This window comes from Zeugodacus cucurbitae, chromosome 2, assembly GCF_028554725.1.
Source record: "Zeugodacus cucurbitae isolate PBARC_wt_2022May chromosome 2, idZeuCucr1.2, whole genome shotgun sequence".
NCBI lineage: Eukaryota > Metazoa > Arthropoda > Insecta > Diptera > Tephritidae > Zeugodacus > Zeugodacus cucurbitae.
In genome coordinates, this window is record NC_071667.1 from 66,629,714 (window position 1) to 66,653,397 (window position 23,684).

At 34.0% G+C, this 23,684-nt stretch overlaps 1 protein-coding gene across 2 annotated transcripts in view; it reads left to right on the top strand.

Annotated features, from left to right (window-relative positions):
* LOC105217216 (uncharacterized) overlaps positions 1–23,684 on the top strand; it is a 154,120-nt gene that overhangs the window by 112,314 nt on the left and 18,122 nt on the right. For both annotated transcript variants that reach the window (XM_054225839.1, XM_054225840.1), the window contains 2 exons: positions 4,486–4,660; positions 16,006–16,225. In XM_054225839.1, coding sequence (XP_054081814.1) covers positions 4,486–4,660; positions 16,006–16,225 — 395 coding nt within the window. The remainder of the gene's footprint in view (positions 1–4,485; positions 4,661–16,005; positions 16,226–23,684) is intronic.

Consider the following 23,684-nt stretch of genomic DNA (forward strand, 5'->3'; position numbering starts at 1 on the left):
AGCCTCATCGCTGAACAAAATTTGTCGATAAAAAAGCGGATTTTCTGCCAACTTTTCTAGGGCCCATTCACTGAAAATTCGACGTTGTGGCAGATCGTTCGGCTTCAGTTCTTGCACGAGCTGTATTTTATACGGTTTTACACCAAGATCTTTGCGTAAAATCTTCCATGTGGTCGAATAACACAAACCCAATTGCTGCGAACGGCGACGAATCGACATTTCACGGTCTTCAGCCACACTCTCAGAAACAGACGCAATATTCTCTTCTGTACGCACTGTACGCATTCGTGTGGTTGGTTTAATGTCCAATAAAGTAAACTGAGTGCGAAACTTGGTCACAATCGCATTAATTGTTTGCTCACTTGGTCGATTATGTAGACCATAAATCGGACGTAAAGCGCGAAACACATTTCGAACCGAACACTGATTTTGGTAATAAAATTCAATGATTTGCAAGCGTTGCTCGTTAGTAAGTCTATTCATGATGAAATGTCAAAGCATACTGAGCATCTTTCTCTTTGACACCATGTCTGAAATCCCACGTGATCTGTCAAATACTAATGCATGAAAATCCTAACCTCAAAAAAATCACCCGTTATATTGGTTAATATGTGAGATATCTTAGCAAAATTAAGTGAGCGCATAGTCTTGGATATAGTGCACCTTGCTGGTGAAAATTAATGAAATCGGTTTAAGAATTACCACAGCCCGTATATACTATATATGACGATTTTCGTTATTCTATTAAACTATATGCCGAATTTATGGGTAAATTTGGGTGTTATCTCAATAAAATTTCTAAATTTAATTTATCAAATATTTGTTTCCTTAAATTTTACTGCGCCTGTGATTGTTATTATTTTCAAAAGCAGTAGCTGGCTTCAGAGTGTTTACAATCGGATTATTATTAAATTTCGGACTAACCTTTATTTAAGCCCCAACTAGTCTTTCTCTTGAATGTCAATTTGATTCCAGTTCAAACGCTAACGTGAATTTTGATTACTCACAGACATGCCTTTGCATTCGCAGCATGCATTCGCATCACCCGTTATGCGGAATGGCCAAACACAGAGTTGCAAATATATATTTTATGGCTATTTGTATTTGTTGCATTTCCTGTTATTTAGTCAGCGCCATAGATTTATTGCTATTTGTGCGTTTCGTGTGAACTTTCGACTACAACAACCACACATACACACACACACATACACACACACACACACACACACACACACGAATACATGGCGTTGTTGCACTTGTGACCATGTCCGCCCACTTCGGAGCAACTTTATTCCCAGTTTGCGCTTCAATTTGTTGTCGAAAAGTCATAATTATTGCAGGTAAAGTTTATTTTTTGTTGTTTTTGCCTTTGGATATATATTAAATTTCTGGGAAAATATTGAGTATTTGCAATGCTTTTGGTGCGCTGCGGCTCTCTCGTGTGTGCGTGTGATTTTAGTTTAGTTAGGTAAACAAAAGTTCATGAATATTTTTTTTGAAAATTATTGGTTTGCCATTTCCGCCAATAAAAACTCGAAAGTCCGAAAACAGAAAAAAGCAAAAACAACTTCTATGGAGATTAAGATTTGTGTTCAATAAATTGATTTGCATTGAATGTGTGTAGTTTTTGTTGTTGTTTTATGTGTAATAAATATTTCTATGAAAATAAATTCGCTATTATTTGAATATATGCCACCGTGTGGAGTTTGTCATTTGACTACTAAATGTCATATCTACGCAAATAGATATCTACTAGTTCATAAAATACATATGTATAACGAGAGAGATGTTTTTATGTGAGAGTGAAAATTTAATAAATATAACATTGGTAGTTCAATAAATATATACGCTCATCATTTAATTTCTTTTATATTAAATAAATAAAGTAACAATTATTCGGGTGTAACCGAAGATTTTATACTCTCGGAATTTATTTATTTAATTTTATTAATATAACATACAATTTGACCCACATATTCGTCATATATATGGTTTAAAGTTCATTGGAAGTTTGGAAACCCTAATATTAGCTATGACCCGATTTCACTCATTTTTGGTACGGAGGCATATTATTAGAAGAAAAATATTCCCTCTGAACTTCTTCAAAATATCTGAGAGGCTTACCGATATTTTCAGTAAAGAAATTTATTCGCAGCTCTGAGGTCCTCATGTTCGATATATGGAGCCTTGAAAACTTATGGTCCAATTTCTGCGATTTTTAGAAGGGTGATGCGACTTTTTAAATGCAGTATTTGTGCCAAGTTCTGTTCCGATATCTTCACTAGTTCTTACTTGATATACATATATTGTAAAGTAAACGAATCAGATCGACTTTAAAGTTCTAGTATATCTAGGAAGATGGTGTGGTTCTGAACCAATTTGGACTATTTGCATAACATATCATTGGGAAACCAGGAAGATATTATGAACCGAATGTTATTGAAATTTGTCTAGTAGTTTCGGAAATATGGTTTTTAATCCATAATAAGTTATAATCCGATTTCCTCCATTTTTAGACTGTATAATGAAGTGCCTTAAGAAAACGACTCCGGAGAGTTTTGTTCATATGTTTTAGTATCGGGTGTGGAATCGGATGTTTAAAGAACCACATTCAATTGCTCCGACACAGTGGGTATCCGAAATCATCGGTTCCGAAGAAGTTTTTACTAAGTTTTATGACCTTAGACAAAATATGGATCGTCTGGTGCATATCTGATGCTAATGAACAGTGCAAATAATGCGCTTCATCCGGCTAAACTGAAGGAAGTGAATATTGTTCTATCGGCCGCGAAAGTTATGACCATGGTTTTCTGGGATTGGCAAGCTGTAAACGACTACAAAAGGACAAAACGGTTACACGGTTCTACTTTGCTGAATAATTACACCGGTTCCACCCTGAAAACGTACTGGCTCACACCTCCACCGACCAAATCGATCGAATTATGTTAAGAACTGTTGCTTAATGCATCGTATTTTCCAGATTTGTTACTAAAATTTGAAAAATATTTTCGCTGAGCTTAAGAGAGGGGGCTTTAGAGACTTTGCTTCCAAAATAATAAAATTACTAAAAAACATTATTTATTAGATAAAGATAGTTTGAAACAAGTAAGGAAGGGCTAAGTACGGGTGTAACCAAACATTTTATACTCTCGCAATTTATTTAACTTTATATATATTATATAATACACAATTTGACCCACATATTCGTCATATATATTGTATAAAGTCCATTGCAACCCTAATATTAGGTTAGAAGCACCGAGGTTCTCATGTTCGATATATGGGGCCTTGAAAACCTATTCGGCGATTTTTAGAATGTGGCTGCCACACTATAAACGTAGTATTTGTGCAAAGTTCTGCATCGATATCTGCACTAGTGCTTACTTTATATATTGTAAAATAAACGATTCAGATCGTCTTCAAAGTTCTGGTATATAGGAAGTAGGCGTGGTTGTGAAGCGATTTGGCCTATTTTCACAACATATCATTGGGATGTAAGGAAACTATCACAAACCAAGTTTCATTGAAATCGGTCGAGTAGTTCCTGAGATATGGTTTTTGACCCATAAGTGGCGATACCACGCCCATTTTCCATTTTTTTTTTAATCTGAGTGCAGATTCTATCTGCCATTGCTTATGTGAAATTTAGTGTTTCTGGGTTTTTCCTTAGCGAGCTTTTAGTAATTTTCAACCTAACTTTTGTATGGGAGGTGGACGTGGTTATTATCCGATTTCTTTCATTTTTGGACTGTATTAGGAAGTGGCTAAAAGAAACGACTGCCGAAAGTTTGGTTTATATAGCTTTATTGATTTGCGAGATAATTACAAAAAACCTATTTGAGGGCGGGGCCACGCCCACTTCTTAAAAAAGATTACAACCAAATGTGCCCCTCCCTAATGCGTTCCTGTGTTCCAAATTTTATTTTAATAACTTTATTTATGGCTTAGTTATGGCACTTTATGTGTTTTCAGTTTCCGCCATTTTGTGGGCGTGGCAGTGGACCGATTTTGCCTATTTTCGAAAGCAACCTCCTCAGGGTGCAAAGGAATATGTGTTTCAAGTTTCATTCAGATATCTTAATTTTTACTCAAGTTATCGCTTGCACGGACAGACGGACGGACAGACATCCGGATTTCAAATCCACTCGTCATCCTGATCATTTATATATATATATATAATCCCATATCTAGCTCTTTTATTTCTTGGTGATACAAACAACCGTTATGTGAACAAAACTAGATACTCTGGCAACATGTTGCGAGAGTATAAGAAAAAATTATATTTCATATCAATCTGTAATTTCATATATTCTCTGACAAATATCATTAAACCTATTTATTTGGAACCACAAATTATAGATAAGTACACATAATTATTAGCGTAAACTTAATTAATTTAATTAACGCAATTGCAATTGAAAAATCGTACATATCACATAACTGTTTTTGTTATATTAATTCCTCCTCCTCCTCTTTCTCCAACAGCGCAATGCAATGCAGCGACACACATACAAAGCTGGTTTGGACGCTCAATTATTGTCTCATCGAATGGACATCGAAATTCGTGCCACAATGTCACCTGCTGTCGAATACAGTAATTGCAGCTGGTAATTTCCTGAGGAAAACCAATAATGAGGATGTCTACTTGTGTGTTTTGCATGTAAGTATCAATGTACGACAGTTGTTTGTATGTTAGTGTAGTGATTAGAAGAGTGAAAATCAAGTTGAATGCCGTGAAGGAATGTGCAATACCAATTAGGAAAAGTAAAAAGTTGGGGAAAATAATTATACTTATGTTGATATCCATTACCAGTAGTAGTAGTAGTATTAGAGGTAATCTAAAGCGCTTTCCTAAAGTCTTTATATAACTCACTCCTAGCTTTCTCTTTATGGTCCATGAATGTATTGAAAGTTTTGGTTTGATAATTCATATCACATAATAAGGCAAATATTATTATATTCGTCGAAAGGTGGCTCAAATGCAAACATGTACCGGGAGCACTATTCTTTCAACCTCAATCACCTCTCATTTGTGATTTAAACTGAAATTTCATTTGAAATAAGACAAGTTTTAAGCTGGCACCGATGGCTGTTTTGGAGTTTTTTTTTCAGCTTGTATGGCATTACCTACCTAGTAATGGGAATCTGTGTTTTTCTGAGTGTCAATACATATCTCTAAGTAGTACATCATCATATATTTCTTCATCCTAACTTCGTAATATTAAAATATGCGAACTATGGACTTCACATATCGACTTCGTGGCATACTTTTAGGGTCGATCCTTAAATATTCAGTTATTTGGGTGGATCGTTTTGTGTTGTGTGTGAGGCTATATCTCTATAGGTTGAACCAATCATCGAACTCTGTTTTTTGAATGTTCTGGGTTTGATTTTATCTTGTTCGGGATTTTTTTAAAGGACTCGCCTAAAGGTAGGCAACAAATTGACAACATATTGTCCGTTCTATATAAAAATATAGTTTTTTTGTAGTACTCTATTAAAAGCTCTGCATTCCTTTCCACCGAATTTAGTAACTGCACTCATATTCTATCGATATATATGTTTACCGTTCGTTAATTGCTTTTCCCAGCAGGGATGCTAATGCATTTCATTATATGCGAATAAGCGATTCAATTTGCATATATTTCGGTAGATATGCTCGTACATATGTATATATGTAAATGTATTGAATTTTCTGCATTTGTGTGTGTGTGTGTATGTATATGTGAGTGCATTATATGCATATTATCTATTTATGTATGCTCCTTGCTAATACTCAGGGATTACAAATCGTAGATATCATACCAATTACATGGGACATCAGTAAGGCAGGAGGCACCAGTTGCAGAGATCGAAATGCTCAACTGCAATGCCAAACTCAACTGTACATATATAATTACACCAACACACACACAGACACATGCACACATATTCACTTTCATTAATATATATTTATATTTATATATTACATATTCTGGGCTTTCACTAGCACACTCTCAACTTGTCTCTGCTCCGGCAAGCGCCTGCTTCAGTTTACTTGTGTGTGTGTGTGTGTGTGTGTGATTGTGTGGCTTTGCGGAGGGAAATCCAATTTCGACCACAAACTTTTAAACTCCAGCTATGCTTTATAATTACCACAAGCGAAAATGGCAAGGATCTGTTTCTAATAAATGAATGCAAGCAATATAACGGTATTACTATATAGATATACTCGTATATAGAAAAAGCAATTGCAATTTAAGAATTTCCATTTTCGAATAAAAATAAAAATGACTGAAATGCATTGTTGTTGCTGTTGTTGTGTACATATCAATTTATGAAATTACATTTCTGTTCAATTTCCCTTGAAATAATCCAATAAAAGTAAAATTGCAATACAATGGCAAATAGGCGTAAAATGAATGAGCGCAATAAAATAGGAAAATTATTTTGTTAAGGCATATCTTTGCTTGTCAAATAAAATTTGGTAAATAATACGTCTGCATATATAATTCATATATAAATAAGTAAGCCATTCCAGGGTATAAACATAATATTTTTGCTAGTAGTGGAAGTAATTTGGTTTCTGTGAGAATTATTGTTTTATTAATATTATTGCATCTCTAACTCAGTGCAGTGGTTTGCGAGTCTAATAATTCCAACATATATTAATGAATGATATAGAATGCAGTACCTTCTAGCTTTATTGGTAGAACATATCTGATCGAGTTACAGCCAAAATCATAATTAGCAAAGTTCGAAACTCTATTATCAGGGTCTGGAGCTAAAAAGAAAAAGAAGAATCTTATATCTATGTATATATCTTTAGAAAAGAAAAAGTTAGGTTATCTAAAAATATATATTTATAATATCTGCTGATTGCTGCATTGAACTTGTGGTAGTCACTAATAGTATGAGGTTTTAGTAATGTTGTTCTTTTACTAAATAAATGGTTTGATCTGAATTCTTTCTAATATGCATATTGATTTTGGAATAAATAATAAATCAACGACCTAATAAGTCTTTAAAACCCTACTCAAAACGGAAAATGTTTCGGAGGATATGTTAAAAACTTATAATTAAAATACTTAAAAGCAAGACAGATCTGTCACCAACGATTACAGTGTTGTCTTAAGTATAGGACTTTTATATATTCCAATAAAAGATGGAATATTTTAAAGCTGTTGAAGCGTGTAAGATGTAAGGTAAACATCCTAACTACATCTGTAAAATATTTCAATACGGAATCTCTCTATATCAAGTTAAATAACAGTCAAAGTCAGTCATGATAATCACAAAACGATTCTACAGAGCAACAATCATATTGAATTTTATGAATAGCAATTTTTGTGAACCAAAGACCTTCTAAATATCAACATTTTAAAAAGTGTTAATGGGAGCTCTAAAATCGGCCTTCTTGCATAGTGGCTATACTTACAGCTGTGTTCAAAATAATAATAGCAGTCAATATATGAATTTCTTATAAAGAAAATTGAGTACGAACATAACAGAAACATTAATTTTACATATTATATGGCTTTTATTAGATAATATAAAACCGCAAAAATTTACAATAAGGATAATAAAACTAAAATAGCTCAAAAATTCGTTGTTCAAAACAATAGTAGTATTTCACATCTGGTTTGAAAAAGTATCTGAAACATAGGTAAATCTAAAAATTATGTATTGTTACAAAGAAATGAGGTTCAGTACTTGTTAGAAAAACTCCTATTATATAAAACTACCTTACAGGGACGCGGAATAGAGTTGACTTTGCCTTCATAGCGGGTTTTAGGTATTTCTTCCCAAGAATCCTTCACTAGTACCCAAAGTTCCCGATTATTGCTTTTCTGAATATCACCCATTAGGTTATCTATGGAATTGAGGTCGAACCATTGCGCAGGCCAAGGTATGACCTTTAATACCTTTTATACGAGACCACTCCTTGGCTAGCCGACTTGTATGTTTCGGGTCATTATCCTGCTGGAAGACCCATTTCAGAGGCATTCCCTTTTCAGTATAAGGTAACATTGTGCTATTCAAAAATTTAACGTAGACATGTTGACTCATAACAGTGTATAGAAGATATATGGGCCCAGCACCATAGAAATAAAAGACAAGCCCAAACTAAATGTTTGATCCTATATGTTTTACCGTTATCGTAGTGTGTCTAGGGTGGTATTCAGGCTTCGGTGAGCGATGCGCATACTGTCGTGAAGCTGTGTCTCCAAAAAAATCTCTTTCATCTGTCCACAATATATTTCGTCTAGTTTCCAATTTCAGTAATAATACTCTAACACACACACTATTATTATTTTGAACACATCTGTATATATAAGGACACGAAAACAATCTTTAACTTTCTAAATGTTTTAAATCTCTAAGTAAAAATAATATTGCGAAAATATTTTTTTTTTTTTTTGAAAGGCCGTTTTCTCTGAAATGCCCCATGTGAATTTTGTGCGGATATAAATATTTGATGTAATAAATGAATTTTATTAAATTTTTTATTGTTTACAAATTGTGATAGGCAAATTAAATTTAAATTTCCTTTGCCAACCTCAGGAATGCAAAAATTATTTTCATAGTCTTTTGAGAGATATATTTTAGTGTTATTAAATATATTATTACAATATTGATATTAATTGTAATTGTGAGGACAATACAAAAGACAAAACCAATTAATACAAAATTCTTGTCACCAAATAAAATTTTAATAATTCCTTCAGCAAAGTAAGTTTGTCACAGAGAAAACTTCGCAGGAATTAATTGGTTAACGAAGAAACAACCTTTAATTAAGTTAACCAGCAATATATTGTGTAGATGACAGACCATATTTCTTCGATGAATATCGAAATATTATAGGGTGTTAATAGCTTCAGGCTCAGTTCGTTTGATCAGATTTTTATAAAAAGTCGCAGTTTCGCTTTTTTTTAGAAATTTTTGGCATAATATACAGTTCTGTATTCGACTTTCAGAAGGTCTGTGTTCAAATGCGGTAAATCTGATTCCTATTTTTTCCGTTCAGTTGAACTTCCATATCTCGAACTTCTCTAACTCGAATTACTCCATAACTCAAACTCTTTCAATTTTCAATAGAAGTTAAATTTCAAATAAATTAACTTCTATAACTAGAAGTCTCTCTATATCGAAGTTTTTTGGTGGATTATTTTGATTCGAGTTAGGGAAGTTCAACAGTATTTCAATATACCTTGACATTATTTGATATCAAATATGTATGAAAAGAGGAAAATATTTTAAGTTTAAAATTTTTCTGAATCCAACATTGCTTTATAATATCCGCCTCCACTGTTTCCAGTTGCTTTAATAATATTTACCTTAATGCATTTACATGCGACCACACAGCAGATTCATATCGAGCAAATTGCAATTCCAACTTAGCATAACGCTCTTGAGTCAATCAACTCTGCCATTCGCTGTTGGACTACCGTTATAACTTCATAAATATCGTTTGATAAGCGTGTATATAGCAAGCAAGCGTCGACTGGACGTTTGTGAGTGTGTCAACATTTGCTTTTGACCTGCAATGAGATCCGTGACACACCTACACATACATAAATTCAGATAGCGTCATAAAAGCAGATGAACACGCTTTGCCGCCAAAAGTGAGTCCTTTTTCGTGTAGCAACAGCAGCAGTTAAATCACTACGCTGCGCTGAACAACAGCAAACGCCCAAAAATCACAAAAATCAAGAAAATAAAAAATGATAAAAGTGGTAAAAGCGCTGCACTCATACATACATATATTTGTATATAAGTGACGGGAGACTCAGGCTGCTCAGTTTATTAACAGAAGTGCAGCCGCGTTATCACTACCCCGCAGCTGCCACCACTACTCCACCCTCTCAGCTCAGTTAGAAGTCGATTTTATACGTTCGGTAGTGTTCGGACACTTGTTTGTGTAGTAGTGTAATTGTTGTTGTCGTTGTAAGTTTTTCTGCCAAAGCATATCGCAAGCTGTGAACAGTATTTTCCTTGCAACATGTCAAACGTGCCACACGCGTCTCTTGCTGTTAGCTTTACTTACAGTTATGCATCTTTACTTATAGCTAAGTATGTGTGGATGTGTGTGTCACCATTTTTTCAAGCTTTAACTCCTTTGGTCAGCTCTGACAACTCTTACATTTCTATTTACTTTCCCCCGAGTGTGACATTGCTGCCACCAACAAGAACAACAACACCAATACCGTCCGTCCATTGTGCGGCAGCATCACAAAGCATTATCCCTTTCAGTTGTTAGTCTTTTTTGCTGTTTTTGTTATTTTTGTAGTTGTTTTTATACTCTCACAACAAAGTTGCTACGAGAGTATTATAGTTTTGTCCACATAACGGTTGGTTGTAAGTCCTAAAACTAAACGAGTTAGATATAGGGTTATATATATCAAAATGATCAGGGTGACGAGAAAACTTCAAATCCGGATGTCTGTCTGTCCGTCCGTCTGTCCGTCCGTCCGTGCAAGCTGTAACTTGAGTAAAAATTGAGATGTCTTAATGAAGCTTGGAACACGAGTTCCTTGGTACCATAATCAGCAAAATCGGACCACTGCCACGCCCACAAAATGGCGAAAACCGAAAACACATAAAGTGCCATAACTAAGCTATAAATAAAGCTTTGGAAATAAAATTTGGTATGAAGGATCGCACTATGAAGAGGCATATTTGGATGTAAGTTTTTTGGGGAAGTGGGCGTGGCCCCGCCCCAAAATAGGTTTTTTGTATATATCTCGCAAACTAATAGAGCTATATAAACCAAACTTTCTGCAGTCGCTTTTTTTAGCCATTTCCTTATATAGTCCAAAAATGAAAGAAATCGGATAATAACCACGCCCCCCTCCCATACAAAGGTTAGGTTGAAAATTACTAAAAGTGGGTTAGCTCACTAACCAAAAACGTCAGAAACACTAAATTTCACATAGGAAATGACAGATAGAAGCTACACTCAGATTTTATTACAAAATGGAAAATGGGCGTGGCGTCGCCCACTTATGGGTCAAAAACCATATCTCAGGAACTACTCGACCGATTTCAATGAAACTTGGTTTGTAATAGTTTCCTTACCTCCCAATAATACGTTGTGAAAATTGGCCAAATCGCTTTACAACCACGCCTACTTCCTATTTACCAGAACTTTGAAGACTATCTGAATCGTTAACTTTACAATATATAAAGTAAGCACTAGTGAAGATATCGATGCAGAACTTTGCACAAATACTACGTTTATAGTGTGGCAGCCCCATTCTAAAAATCACCGAAATCGGACCATAGGTTGTCAAGGCCCCATATATCGAACATGAGGACCTCGGTTCTTCTAACCTAATATTATGGTTTCCAACTTTCAATGGACTTTATACTCGTACCATATATATGACGAATATGTGAGTCAAATTGTGTATTATATAATATAAATAAAGTTAAATAATTAAATTAAATTGCGAGAGTATAAAATGTTTGGTTACACCCGAACTTAGCCCTTCCTTACTTGTTTTTTTTTGCATCCCTCGCCCACAGCCGCTGTCTGCCGCGCGCTGTCATTCGTTTAGCGTTTTGTTGATTTGCCGCAGGACATCGGCTGCCTGGCGAGCAGCGCTTCGTCTGTGACTGCGAATGACCGCCGCTGTGGCTGGCCGTTCGTTGGTGGTCAGTGGCCTAGTGCTAGCATCGCTGCTGCTGCTGTTCATGCTGCTTGTTAATTGGTTTTTTGATTGGCAATTTTCAAAACTAACAACAACCAACTACTGGTGAGCCACACACACATATACTCATATACATATATAAGAAGATAAATATATGTGTGTGTTTGTGTGTAGGTGTATTAGCTGCCACATTTATTTTTATGGCTGCGAGAGAGTGAAAGCACAGCTAAATATGTGGCGTAGACAATAACAAAAACAACAACTCGCTAGCAGCTTCAAAGCTCCCTTAGCTGTCTGTCCATCGGTCCGAACGTCTGACCGTTGTTGACCGGAATCAATGCGTTGCGTTTACGCTTGAATTGTGCCATGACATTGCCAACCGCGCGCACACGCACACACTTAGACATACAAAGGTATTCATATATATTCATACATACATACATATATTCAGCCGTGGCCTTACACCTTTCCAAATGAACGGCTTATTTAGTTGCTGAGCACTCATTTCTGCTCACTCACGTGCTTTTCTCTCTGTGTGTGTTTTAGTGTAGATATATGTGTGTGTGTGTGTTCGTGTGTCAACTTTGTTAGTTTAGCAAATAGTTAAATAACACTTTGGGACTATGAATATGCCTAATGGACGTCGGTTTAATTGTGTGGATTATGACCGGCTTGTTGGGCGACAATTAAAACAGAAATGTGGCGAACAAAACAAAATAAAATAAAAGTAATAACAACAACAAAAAACTAAAATACAACAAAAACTAAAATACAACAACAAGAAAAGTACAAAAACAACAACAATTGTACAACAAACAAACAAACAGCAATTCTGCGTGGCCGAACACACGAACAGCATAAATTGCGGCAATTAGTTGTAAACATTTCGAGCGGCGAGTAAATAGTCGAGCAGTAAACTTGCAACCAGGAATAAGTGGTTGTAAAACTTTATGGAAATTGCTTTATTTAGAAACACGCAAATGCCGGTAAACAAATACAGACGGACACACACACACAGTGTTGTATAGCGATATACATATATTCAAATATACAGCTATTCATTTGTGCTATTTGGTTTAACTTTTAAAATATAATGAAGTTTTCTGCTTCGCTACAGCCAATAACACTTACAAGCATACAAAACATTACATTACACATATAAATACATACAAACATACAAACAAATATACATATACATATGTAAATAGAAATGAAAATCAGTTTCCGTAATTTGTAATTGCAATTGGAGAAAAAGTATTTTTAATTAGTTTTCATGCACACACACACACACATTCATGGAAAAGCGAGAATATTTCATTAAACCTCAGATTTTTAATTTAAACTGATTTTCGAAAAATTGTGAAAAATATTTCGATGAAATTTGATTTGCATGAAATTCGGTTTGAAATTAATTTCAGAATGATTTTGTTGTTAATTCAACAGAAAAGCGCATGTAATTGTTAAAAGTAGCCAATGAAGCGTGTTTCTTATTAAGCTTTGATTGTGGTTAGTCATTTCAGTTTAAAATTATCTGTAAAAGATGATTTGAGAACAATATTCATAAGTTTAAACTAAAAAAGTAGCTAATTCAAGAAACTAAGTTAATAGCTGTGCTTTATAATAATATGAACATCTATCTAAGTAATTTACAGGAGGAAGACAAGTTTAAGGAATTAGGGATAGAGATCAGAGACACGAAAAAAATTACAATTTTCAGTATTTTTTTATTGCTATTAAATTATGTTATTTTGCAAAAGTAATAATATGGCATTAATACATAATGTTTTGACTTAAAGTCACAAAAATTAAAAAAAAAATGTATAACTTCCAAAGTTATAGCTGTTTGTGTTGACCCAGTTCCAAAAAAAAAGGTCCTTGCGGTGACAATCATAAGTCTTTGTAGATTCATCTAAATTAATCGGATAAGAAAAATTTGTTTTATAATTTAACTAGCAGACCCGGCCACACGTTTTTGTGGCTAAGGTATGCATTAAATTAGTAAATTTTTTTACCACCAATATAGGTCATTCAATCAGCCATTTATGTTTATTATATTATGGTTTCATGTCAGGAATAAATAAGCTCCTCTTTCGAGGCCATGAAGTGACAGAAACCCGTTAAAAATGTTATTAATCCATCGAGGTGTCAACTGCGGCTACCATTCTCAAACAATTTCTACAATCGCAGTATGATATTATTGGAAAAACACTCGTAAATTAGATGATTTTAGGAATGTGATTAGTTCGTCAGCAACAGTTGATCCAGGAATAGTCTGGCGAAAATCACCTGCCAACAGAATCATGACTTCACAAAAAATATTTTCGTTGTCGCGTAAATCTTTTAAAGTCCTGTGCAGTACCTCCAGCGACTTGAATATCTGTAAATCTTCTTTATAGCTGGTGTTTCGTTGATTTGCAATTTAGGAGTAATTTCAAGGCCGAATTGCCGTTTGTCTGCCTGCCTGCGTTGAAAATGAGTGAACTCGGTTCAGGAATTACCTCAACCCTCATGTACTATATATGCTGATTTTCGTTATTCTATTTGACTTTATTTCAAATTCTGTGTAATAAAATTACATCAATAAATTGCGTGAGTATAAAATGTTCGGTTGTCTTTCCCTACTTGTTACAAATTGTTTTGGGCTATCGACACAGCCTTATACAATTGAACAATGATAAAAATATTTTAACAAAGCAACAACGACAACTTTCAAAAATTATTATTATTATTATTATTTTTTTTTTTTGTTGTCAATTCAAATAAAATTATCTTCTTGTTATCTTCCTCACAACTTTTCGATATATACTTACTTTCTAATCCTACCCTGGCCTTCCATAAATATTTCGAAACTAAAATTAGCCAGATCGGTTTGGCCCTTCTCGACTTTTTTCGAGACTAACGACACAAAATGTTTGTATGGGTGATTAGAAAATTGTGGATTTAAGACTTTTTCAGGCAATTTTTATAATTTTTCTCTCCGTAAGAACCATCCCGGTACCTCTAAAAAGATTCTAAACAAAGAATTTGCGAAATCGGTTCAGCGGTTCTCGAGTTATGCGCTTAGCAACACATTTTGCAATTCATTTTTATATTATAGATAATAATAAGAAATAATGGGATGGATCGTAGCTTTTTTTTCAGAAATTAACAAAATGGCGGACTCAGGAAATTTTTTCTAGATTTTCGAGCAAAAATCGACAATTAATTGGTCTTAAAAAATCGATAAAAAATTTTATACAGCCCAGGATAATTGCCTATTCTAAAAGCTGTAGAAATTTCATTAAAATATACTGAGCGGTTTTCGAGTTACAGCTGACACCAGTTCAACAACATCGTTTTGAGAAAAACGAATTTAAAGTTTCACACTAACGTATTGGAGTGGCCTATCGCTATTTGTTATTTGTTGAATAATCCGAAAAGTAATTATCGGAGCTACTTCAAATTTTCAGAAGAATATTTTTAAGATATTACACTAATTCACAAAGAAAAAAATTATAAATTTTTTTTAAATCCTGACTACCCCTTACCACTAAAACTCACACTTTTACTAACACAATAAATTTCTTAAACATGGTTTTAAAAGTGCTAATTGTCGAATTCCAAGTGAGGTATTGAAGCTCCAACCACAAATATAGTAGTAAAGTAAAAAATTGGTTGAGAGCCCGGAGCAATATTAAACTACTATTAATCTGCCGACGCTTGAAAGATGACGGACATGTCCAGGTCTTTTGTTCACTGCCAATCAACTGAAAAAGTGTCTTCCGATTATGTGGTTTCATTTTTTTTCCAAGGAGTTAATATACTTTTGTATGTATTTTAAGCTCAATACTGACTTTTCAAGGCCTTATTTAATTAAATATTTATATATGTACGTTGAACTCACTAGTTTAGATCCTAGATTTTCCTAATTGTTTGCAGTCTTTATAAAAATAAAATCACATTCTTTAAACACTAAAGAGCTTAGTTTCAAATGGTCGTGGCTTCGTCGTAAATGGACATTGTAGATAAAAATTGTTGCTGTACTAAAATACATAAATTTGAGTCTAAATGACTGTTTTGCTCCTTTAAAAGAATACTGATCCACAATTGATTATAAATATGATCTTCCAAAAGTTATACGCATACTGGAATGCTCTAGATACGTACCGCCTTTAGCTATGATCCCTATTGTAACTATCAATTTTGCCTGCATTAATGACTCATTTGCACTACTTCCCTTTATTCGAATTTATAGCAGGTTATATCCCATCCCATAAATATCAAAACATAATATTTCATTCGACTACTATCAAATAAATTATGGGTTCAACTGAAATTCAAACTCAACTCAAACTACAAATTAAAATATTTCCTTTTTTATTTCCATTTCCAGGGTCTCGAACGCATGGTGGTCATTAGTAATACCGGCAATGGTGGCATGAGCACATCAGGCTCATCAGGTATCAGTAACCCCATTGGTTCACTAGGTGTTGGCATAGTAACACCAATGTTGCGCAACAAAATCGAGAAATTAGCATTGGATTTGGTTAAATTGGAGAATGAGCGATTCTCAATACCGGCGCTGCAACTGCTGCTCTCCTGCATGTATATGGGTAAGTGTGAACAAATGCAAATATTTATTATTAGAAATTAGCATGCGAAATTTTCACAGTGAATTCGCAATTTTGTTCGATTAAAAATGAATTTAATTAAAATGAAAGTCGAAAATGGTACAAAAAGCGATGGAAGTTTACAATACACCAAATGACCCACATACATATGTGGGCGTGTGTGCTGCTGTTGTAAAATAAATTTAATAATTTTATGCAAATGCAGTGGTGGCACGCATAATACACATAAACACACATATATACACACTAGTATTTTAATGATGCCCAATCGCTGTGACTAAAAGTGAAAACTCTACGAAAGTAGCAACAACAAAATATTTTGAAAATTATGCAATTACTTTTAGTAAAATTAGGTTAATATACTTTTACCTGTATTAGCAATAATAGTAATTATATATGTAATTAATAATAACAACAACAACGGTAGTGAAAATATTATTAGTGGCTGATAGCAGCTTGCGGTTTAATGAAAATTAATCCACCGCATGGTTAATGGTAGCAAGAAGTTGTAGCTTTAAATCACTGAAATTGATATCGCATTGAAAAATTTAAGACTTACTTTTTTAGCAAACAAAATCGTATATTATGTTTTTTATTATTCCTCAAGATGACTTAAAAAATACGCATACGAGTATATATGACTAACAGAAGTAAGAGATATACTATCTTGTGCTGATTCGTCAGCAGTGAAAAGCTACTCATTCTTATAGCACGAGACTGTGTATTAGAGCATAATAAAAAGTATAAGAGACCGATTTTTTTGATATAAAATATTAATTTTCCTTACTGTCTTCTCATATACTTAGGATGTAAAGTAGAAGCCCTGTATTTATTCAGCAAAATTTATTCAATTTTCATAAAACATTCTCACTCTTTATGCAATTTTCATACAATTTGCATTAAGCATGTAATCCCGTCAGGCTGCCTAAGCACGCTCTTGGCCAGGTTCCGATTACTATAAAGTATTGATAAATCCAATATTTATGATCCGAAATTATTTTGTATGTAATTCAAACTCAACAATATTTTATGGCCATCCTTTAGTTTTTAAAATGTTCTATATTTATGCAATATATTATAGGAATAACATAGAATTTTGTACATAATCTAAAAAACTGTGTTTGTGCAACAGGGCGTATGATGAACTTTTTACATTTATTTTATCTTTTGTTAGCGGTGTGACATTTGCAAAAATTTATTTTTTTGTTTATTCGATAGTTAATATTTTCAAAAATATCCTGTGAAAGCGGTAAGGTCGTATCTTGAATAGTTTTTGAATGGCAGCGTTCTAAAGAGCGACCGCTCACAGGTGTAAGCCGCTATAGTCGAAATTTTAAACGTGTTTTTCTCGAAACGACATTTCTCAAAATTGCTGACATCATAACTCAATGATAAATTGACCGATCAACTTCAAATTTAAACAGAGTATTCTTGAATATATTTACTATACAATGACCTACGATCTCAAATTGCCAATTAGGCATTAAAAAGCGACAATTTTTTTTACCTAAAAAAACGATTTTTTTCAGAATTTTTGTTAATTTTTGATATTTTTCAAAAATTGCAGGTCATTGTATAGGAAATATCTTCAACTTTAATAACCTTTTTGAATTTTTTTTGTTTCATCTAATCATTCGGCCGTAATTATGTCAGCAGTTAGGGAACTTTTTTTTTTGCACCTCCGATATTTTTCAATATTTTTGTAAAAAAAGAAAAAAAATCTTAAAATATAGCTCAAAAAATATACCTTATAATGTCCAAAAGACTTCGAAACAGTTGAACGCCAACTTTTTTTTTTAGTTCACGAAAATCGCTTAGTTTTTCATGGGTTACACTGGTAAAGCCGCTTAAGGGGCGACTACCCAGCCTTGAGTCGATTGAGAAGGGGCACTTTCCACGTCTTCCAATACTCTAACCTAAGAGAAATTGCGTAGTTGGGATGGGAAAGACCTAGAAGTTTCGACAAATCAACCGAGTTGTTTAGGTGACGCTTATCAGGGACTAAAACGAACCTAATGATAGCGGCCGCACTGGCTCACTTTTCTTCCATTTTCAACCAACCAAAGGGAAATGAGTACATAAAGATTGATTTATAGTGCTTTAGTAAATTACGAGTTATATACTAAAACCATTTAAGGGGCAGTGCCACGCCCCATTGCACATTCCCAAACAATTGTATCCAAGGCTTTAGCTTTGTTTAGCACTTTATAGCTTTTCGGTTAAGGGGCACACTTAGTGTAATGGCCTAAAAAAAAAAGTGATTTTTGGGAATTTTTATCAAAAAAAACTACTTTATCAATTATTTCAAAATTTTAAGAATATATTTATACATGTTTCAAGAATATACAGTGAAATTTTTGAAGAAAAAAATTAAATATTTTTTAAGTTATAGTCGATCTCCAACGGCGCGAAAAAAAGTTCCTTCACTGCTGAAGTGATTCCGGCCTTCTCCGTGGATGAAATCTAAAAAAATAAAATTCTCCTTAAACTAATAAATCGATAGGTCATTGTACGGAGAACTATATATAGAACATGTAATAAAAAATTCGATTGTGATCGGATCATTTGTTTTTGAGTAATCACTGCAGCAAATTCGGAAAATGCCGTTTCGAGAAAAATGCGTTTAACGATAAAATGATCGTATTCACTGTTACCGAGCGGCTGCTCTTTAAATTGCTATAACTCAAAAACTATTTGAGATATCGATTTGAAATTTTAATATGTTATTTTTAAATCTACCGAAATATGATCGATATTGAAATTTCACACTCTGTGTGCCCCTTAATGACATTTTGTGGGCGTCACAATACAAACCTTCTTATGATGTGAAGAAACAAATTCTCAAGTTTTACGCATGTTATCAAGACAGTAACTCTTTTTAATTTTAAAGCTAGACTACTCCTCTAGACAAGATCTCCTCTAAAATATTGGTTTGCCACCAGCATCTTGCCACATACTGCTTTCAGCTACCACAGCTATCATTCAACGCCATTTCAAATAGCTGACCATTCGTATTTCGCCGAACGACTTCGGTTGCATCGACACTTAGACGTGCCACAACACGGCGCTGCACTGTGCAACGCCAATTATCATTATAATTTTAGCAAATGTTATTCTATTAGCGCTGTGCGCTATGCCATAGCGACAACAACAATAATCCGACGACGACAACACGAGCTTTAATTGCGTTTTCTGTTCACCTCCGCGCTTGTTACTGCGTTCGGCTAATGCCTACGGGTGTTTATGTGGCGCCGCTGACAACCGTTGAACAAATGCAATTACATGCTGAATATTTTGCCATGTTAATTGTTGTTATTACTGTTGTTGCATACATATGTGAGTGGTTGTTAACGCTGTGTGGTTGTTGTTGGTAATTTCTATTTCTATTTTGTTATGTTGGCTCTCTCTTTACTTGTTATCTTTTCAATATTTAACTTTTATGCATTTCGGCGCCAGTCAACAGAAATTTCGATTGGCCAAATGGATTTCGGCCATAATAACAGCGACGAGTAACCACACGCCCGACCGCCAGCCATCAGCAACTGCAGCGGTGGCAGCGCAGATTTTTGGGTCATTTGCCGTTTGCTCAGTTCATATGCTACGATTTTTGTGTTATTGCTGTTGTTGTTGCTGTTCTTGTTGTGGTTTTTGTATGTAGTGTAATAAAATAGCCGCTTAATTGTTGTTATTCAAAGCGTGTGCTGGGTGGAAGTGGGGAGCGGGAGGCTGTGCAAAATGTGGCACAGCGTTTATGGCTTATAAAAATATCCAAAGAACAACAACAACTAACCAAAAATTCTACATTCTATATACGTTCGTGTGCTAGATATTCCCGCGGCGTCTCACCAACACCATTGACGCGTCTAACTGTAATAACAACTCGGTCGTTAAGCGAAATGTGCAGCTGACGTTGTTGTTTTTATACGCTTCGATTTCGATTAAATTGGATTAACTCCATTTTGGTGCAACATATTTGCATGCGTGCGAGTAGATTTGTTTGATTAGATGTGTATATATAAAATAAAAAATATATTTTTGCATATGGCTTGATAAAAACAGTTATTGCTAATAGTTTATGTCATTTATGTTACTATTTTATGCAAAAAAGCAGTTATCACTGCTCCATACCATCCTTGAACCACTAGGCGTATGATGAACTTTTTATATGACACGGAGTATGCATTCGTGCATGTAAAAGTGTTTTTTTTTTTGTGTAATGGTGAATTTAAAAAAAAATAGGGAATTTTTAAAGTTCCTATAACATTTTATTTATAATTGTCTTGCCCTTCTCATTCCAAAACATATGCAAACAATAGTAATAACAGTAATAATACAACGTTCTGCTCTGTCGCCTCTGATAAAAAGGCGGGCGTTTTGACCTGTACTGAGTTGATTTGCACTTTGTTTTGAGTATTGAAACAATTGTTTTCTTTTACTTAACCTTTTTTAAATTTTGTGCTTGTGTGAATAATGTCAGAAAAGTAGTCAAATGTTGTAGTTATGAATGTAATTAGTATTTATAAAGCATTTGATGCAATCTGTTTATTATATATGATGTTATGAGTTTCGCCCGGACAAAAAACGGTATAATTTTTGAAAAGAGAAATAAGAAATTAAAAACTCTTCCATTACGAACTCATTTCTGGCGAGCACTAGGGGGAAGAAGGTGTGTCCGCATTAACAGCATAATTCCTAGCAGAATCATCTGAAGTGTAAATAAAATAATACGTGTTTAGTTAGGACATTACACTAGCACTTTAATCTATAAGATTAAGATGAAAGAAAAACAATTTTAAACAGCGGTTTTTACCGAAAAAAATTTACTAAAATATTGAGGTGTTTTTTTTTCTAGTTGTTATTGTAATTTAATCCTTTGTCCAAGTACTTGTAAATTGTATCTCGAAGACCTGTCTAAAAATTATATTAGTTCCCGAGAAATCTTGAAAACTGATTTTCAAAGTCACAGCTTTAAGAAAAACGCTGGAGTGCGCGAATTCAGCCTATATCTCCAAAACTATTACTTAAAACGTGAAGTTTTAGGACAATATTCTCGAAAGAATTGTATAATTAAAAAATACAATAAAAACCCCATCTAACCTCTTAAGTGAAAATGTTCTTAGAAAAAGTTAAAGGAATCAGTTAGACTTGACAGGGGCTAGTATATTGGATGCACCCATTTATCTTCCACCGAATGACTTTAAAGCGAAGACGTGAATAATTAGTGAGTTCGCGAGGGAAATTGCTGCCAGAAATTTGTAGTAACATTCTAGAATCGGCTGACAACAACAACAATAATATAACTTTTCGATTCCACATCATTTGTTAGAGACTTTTTGGTAAACGCTTTTCTTAAGGGTTAGCGGTAGTCAGAGAAACGGAAAAATTTTAATTTTCAATATTTTTTTTTGCTATTAAATCATATTATTTTACAAAAATAATAATAGGCATTTTTACACATGTTTTGACTTGAAGTCACAAAAATTAAAAAAAAGATTGTAATTTCCAAAGTTTATAAATAGATAACCCTGGACCTGATCGAAGCTTTTTTTCAAAAATTAACAAAATGGCGGCCTCAGGAAATTTTTTTCTTGATTTTTGAAAGAAAATCGACAGTTAACTGGTCTTAAATAATCGAAATTTTTGAAAAAACTAGAAAAACTTCCATTCGGCTCATGATTGTTATGTATTCTAAAAGCTGCAAAAATTTCATTAAAATCTACTGAACAGGTTTCGAGTTACAGTCGTCACCAGTTCAAAAAACAAAGTTTTGAGAAAAACGAATTTAAAGTTTCACACTAGCGTGTTGGAGTGCTCGAGCGCTCTTTGTTATTTGCCGAATAACTCGAAAAGTAATTATCGGATCAACTTCAAAATTTCAAAGAATAAAAAGAAGAATAAAAAAAAAAAATATTTTTTGAAAATCCTGACTACTCCTAACCCCTTAACATTCATGCATGCTTAAAATTTATATTTGAATTTGGCTCCGTCCGAACTTAAACCTTTCTTATTTTCTATATTACTGATCTTTTCTGTTTAGAATACATGTACGTAGGCTCAAACCAACTGAAAAGTCCAAAATTTCCCAAATTCTATATCTAATATATAAAATTCTCGTGTCACGGTGTACGTTATTGAACTTCTCTGAAACCGCTCGACCGATTTTCGTGAATCTTAGCGTGCATATCGGCTAGGGTGGAGAATCGGACAACATCTATTTTTCATCCTCCTAAATGTTAAGGGTGGTCCACCCCTAAATTTTTTTAACTTTCCGCGAAGAAAATTAAAAATTTTCTAAAATCGGGAAGTTATTGGTTGTTGAAGTTCAAACCGATCTGGCTAATTTTAGTCTTGAAATATTCGTGGAAGGCCAGAAAAAGATTAGAAAGTTAGTAAATGTGGAAAAATTGCGAGAAAGATATCAATAAGAGAATTTTATTCGAGTTGACAAGAAAAATATAATATTTTGAAGGTTGTCATTGTTGCGTTGTTAAAATATTTTTGTTATTGTTCAATTGTATAAGGTTGTGTCGTTAGCCCAAAACATTTTGTAAAAAATAAGGAAAGGCTAAGTTCACGTCCAACCGAACATTTTACACTCTCGCAATTTATTGATGTAATTTTATTAAGATAACACACAATATGACCTACATATATATTCGGCATAGAGTCCCATAGAAAATCATAACATATAGTATATAAGGGCTGATGTGATTCCAGAACAAACGACACATTCGGCCTTGAAATTACTCCTAAATTGCAAATAAACGAAACACCAGTCGGCGAAATCGCCAAAAATAGCGCTATAACGAAGATTTTCCAAATATTCAAGAAGTCGGTGGAAGTACTGCACAGGACTTTAAAAGATCTTGATTGTCGATAAACGTTTTTGGTGGAGCCAGGATTCTGTTAACAGGTGATTTACGCCAGACTCTTCCAATTATTCCTGGATCAACTGTTACTGACGGGCTAATCGCATGCCTAAAGTCATTTAATTTGTGGCGACACATAAAGAATCGCCAATTAACAACTAACATATGAGTGTTTTTGCAACAATATCAAATTGCGATTATAGAAGCAGTTGGAAATGGTAGGGTCGCAGTTGACACCTCGATGGATTAATAGCATTTCCAACAGATTTCTGTCACTTCATTGACTCGAAAGAGAAGCTTTCCTGACGTGAAACCTCAATATGATAACCATAAATGACTGATTGAATGACCTATATTGGTGGTAAAAAACAAAGATATCGATAATCTTAATGCGACAATTTAGAATTTCGGTCCAGGAGAGTTGACACAGCTACAAACCAAGATGACGTAGTCAATTATCCCAAACAATTTAAAATTGCCTGTACTATCACCACTCACTTTGCAATTAAAAGCAGTGTGAGTTGTCGTCATGCTGCGTAACATAAATCGACCTCGAGTAATCAATATCGTCG